This window comes from Branchiostoma floridae, chromosome 15 (assembly GCF_000003815.2).
Source record: "Branchiostoma floridae strain S238N-H82 chromosome 15, Bfl_VNyyK, whole genome shotgun sequence".
NCBI lineage: Eukaryota > Metazoa > Chordata > Leptocardii > Amphioxiformes > Branchiostomatidae > Branchiostoma > Branchiostoma floridae.
The window spans coordinates 14,713,710-14,717,670 of NC_049993.1; the positions used below are offsets into that span (position 1 = coordinate 14,713,710).

General features: G+C 39.1%; 1 protein-coding gene across 4 annotated transcripts in view; it reads right to left on the reverse strand.

The window, feature by feature from the left end:
• Positions 1–3,961, reverse strand: part of LOC118431695 (ensconsin-like) — a 34,394-nt gene that overhangs the window by 19,490 nt on the left and 10,943 nt on the right. For 3 of the 4 annotated variants that reach the window (XM_035842956.1, XM_035842952.1, XM_035842954.1), the window contains exons 2-3: positions 3,128–3,234; positions 1,671–1,788 (exon numbers count right to left, since the gene is read on the reverse strand). In XM_035842956.1, coding sequence (XP_035698849.1) covers positions 1,671–1,788; positions 3,128–3,234 — 225 coding nt within the window. Of the gene's footprint in view, positions 1–1,670; positions 1,789–3,127; positions 3,235–3,600; positions 3,840–3,961 lie in introns of those variants that run through there. The other variant, XM_035842953.1, reaches the window with a different exon arrangement.

Genomic DNA, 3,961 nt, shown 5'->3' on the forward strand with positions numbered 1-3,961 from the left:
CTCAGGTATAAATATTTACTTTTTGATGTCTGAGAACATAGAAAAGAAGCTAGCAGCCAAAGCTTTTAATATTTGAGAGCCCAGTAGCAAATGATTAGAGTTCCGGAACTTCATGGAAACTCATGGACACACTGTTTCAATTAGTTTTTTTTAAACTATTTAGTTTTGCATTTTGTGTATTTTGGTACATTTTATGACGGCTGCAGCTATCAGATTGATTGTATTGTGGTTGTTTTACCTTTATAAGAAATTTCAGTTTGTGAGCTTTCCAGCAATATTTAGTCTAGTACAGTGTACCGGTACAAAACCGGTTTTTCTTATTGGACCGGTCCAGAAAAACCGGACCTGAAAAAAGTAGGTGGACCGGATGTTGGACCTTTTAGAAAATTAACAGATTATTTGATCAGGCATTCACACGTTTTTGCGCTTGCAGGTGGAAGAAAATAACAAGAGCGAAGCAGATTATAGTTTATAGTCATTTCTACCAAGTTTTACAGTCAATCGTACAGGTGCAGTTAGCGTTGTAGGATTTTAAAACGCCAGTGTGAGTCTAATACTCCACCAAACTGATTTCTTTATAGTAAAATGGACCATTGGTATGATTCAGACTGAATCAGGTCCAGGTTCAGGTCCGGACCTGGACCTGATCCTCTGGACCTGAACCGGACCTGACGTTTCTGTACCGGTACCCAGCCCTAGTCTAGATATATATAGAGAGAGCTCTGAAAATAATGAACACAAAGTACTCCTTGACACCTGCTGTGTCTGGAATCATAACTGGTATTCAACATAATTAGAAAATTTTACTTAAAATGCCCCAAAACTAAGGGAAGAAGCTACAAGTAGCAGCTCCAGTCCAGACATTCAGAGCCTTAACTGGTCATTAGTAATTTAGTTCTAGTATTCTGAGAGGAAAGCCTGAAAAAATGTAAACTGTTTTTTCAGTGAAAAACTCATCTAATATAAGTTTTCTTCCCAGTCCTTTAAAATTACCAAATAACACAGGAAAGAAGTTGGTTTGCCAGTGGAGTTAGATATACCAGCCCCAGATACACCATCTGGAGAAATTCAAAGCCCAGTAGCTGGTAATTAGTTCCAGTGTTAGCTGCCTGCTGTGCTAAGGGGGGCTGCCTGCTGTAGCACATTACATGGTTGATTAGGCTTGTGTAAACATTGACTTTGTGGGAGGGAGGGGGGCTGTCTGGTAATGTGTTATGGGCTTCTGTGATTGAAAGACTTTTATAGCCCAGGGAATTAAGTTGTTGTGTGTTGTGTCAATCTAGCTGCCCTGTTCTAGCATGAGTTTATGGGGTTTCTTTTGCTCCTGTGTTACTCAGATTTATATGTTTTTCTTATCATGCTTTAATTATTCTGTCCAACTCATTGTTTGGGCATGTATGTCGACAACTTGATTTCTCTAGAAAATGTGTAAGTTTAAGCTTATAAACACATATTTTTAACAGTTTCATGTCACGAAGTGAAGATTTTTTCGGTGATACTTCTTTTGTAACAAGCAAATTTCTGTCCTAGGACTAACAGATGGGTCCATGGAGACAATCTTGCTGTGACCTGTTTGAGGTTAATATCATGATTCATCTTTAAGTTTTGTGAAAAAAGGATGCAAAAACACAAGATGTTTTGGATTATGGAATCCTTCATATGGTACAAACCTGTGTGAGCGCCCTCCCCACTCCTCTGAGGAAGATGAATTCTTTAGGGATGACATCATAGCCTAGCTGTTCCTCTATCTCCTCCCGAAGGTTGTAGATGGTTACATCTGGAAATACTCTGCAAAACACAGCAAAAAAGTTGTCAGATTTTAATAATTCTACATAAAAATTTCAGCAAGGACTTCTACACTCACAGAGATAAAAGATAATGCAAATTTTGCCCACACATAAAAGTACTCTGACAGTCTTGCAGTTGACTGTATTCTAGACAAGAATTGATATGAACTTCAAGGCATCTCAATTTCTGCTTGAAAATCAGTTGTATGTCATTTTTTGGTCATTTTCAGCACCCAAATGTATATTTTGGACTCCTGTACTCTGGCAATGAAAACTTTATGTACCGGTAACACAATGCACCATCTAACTTATTCTAAGTGACTTTTTTTGTATTATGCTGCGGTAGTAATAGAAAAAACAACGCTACACGTTTCAATAGTATACGTTTCTAAGGATTAGGCTACCCACCATCACATATCAATCGCCTTTTACTAGTTTGCTTCAAAAATACATTATTTTTCATTATTCTTCGGTCACTAAAAGGCAAATTGTAAGGTTTGACAATGGCCTTGTTTGAATGCGAGCGTTTCAAAACAAGTTTATCAAACAGTTTTATGGCTCGGTTGTCAACTTCTGATAAAAGCTCGGCCTCTCCATTTGTTCTACTTCAACAATTGGGTCAATGGTTCCAGCCGGAACTGATGCCATGGTATTAACGATCTTCGCACCGCGATAATCTTACGTAATCCTCCTTTTTGCAGGGTTGCGCGTTATTTACGTCTTATTGCTCACTATTTTGACTTGTTTGGTTGTAAATTGTTTTGCGTGAAGAAAAACATGCCAATCCGAAGTCTAAGCCAGAACTAAACAGTATGCTTTTGGATTAGACGTAAATGCAACAAGTGTCAGAACTGGACAAAAAAACTGGGCACGTTTTTGTAAACACCCCACCCCCCACCAAACGTGCTAACACCTTGGTAATTGTAACAAAACATCCAAACAATACAAAAGTGGAGTTTAATTTTACGGCAGAGTTCATGCAATCAGTCTAATTTTGTGGAAAAATTGACAGATTATTGTATATCTGACCACCTCTGCATGAGGACCACTTGGCCAATGTGACCACTTTTAGTGGTACTTTTTTTAGTTAGGTAATCTTTCTCATTGACAAAAAGCATTTTGAATCATGCCTATAGTGACCACCTATCCACATAGACCAGGTTTTGTCTGTCCTAAGTGGTCGCAGGTTTGACTGTGCTACTTTAAAAAAAAGACAATTTTCTGCACCGTGACGGTAAAACTTACAAAAGACAATGATTATTGTAGGCATAGGCTTTACTATGTACAACTGTAGACAGAATTTCTTAACACAAGCACACGGAAAAAAACAAGTGTTTTACCTGACAAAACCAGCTGAAACTGTGTCTTTCACGGCTTCGTTGTAGACCAGCCGTAGATGTTCCACCCATACGTCACCAGGCACCACATACACATGCAGGTCTACCAACTGTAAGGAAGAAAAATTCAGAAAAACAAGTTGAGAAAACTGTTTCAAACTTCTTGGAATAAAATTTGATGTTTGTAAATTCATCTAACAAGGGGATTTGATTTGATTTTACTCACTTTTGCAGTGAATGGGGAAAGGAGGTTTTAGATTTCAGCAGTGACTGCAAAAGTTGTTGATTCAGAAGTAGTGACTGCTAGAGTCACTAAAATAGGTTACCATTAACAATATCAAGAATTACAGTTGTGAGCATGATAATTTTGTCCTTCAAAATAACATACAGAAAAAAACTGTATCAAGCATACCTATGCATCAGTACAGTAACTGTAACACTAGACTAACTTAGCTCAATGCTACCTAGTAACATACCCTTTCTAAGTCCTTGTCATCACTGTGGACTACAGCCATTCTTGACAACTCACGCTTAAAATCCGAAATTCGGCCCTTCCCGACAACGACATGACATGGCACCTGTTTACGGAACTAAATCTGCCTGTCGCACGTCCGCACGCCTAAACCGCGACAAGCCTGCGGCACACCGGACACCCACGAAAAGCGATCGGACGTTTTGTTGTGAACAACAGGATTCCCTCAACCATGACCCGGGTACTTCACTCCCAGTAAGGAACACAATCCCTCCCCCTTCTTTTTAAACCACCCCATGCTGATCACCCCTCGACCAATAGGAACCAAGGATGGATGGACAAGAAAGGAGATGTTGAATAACCAA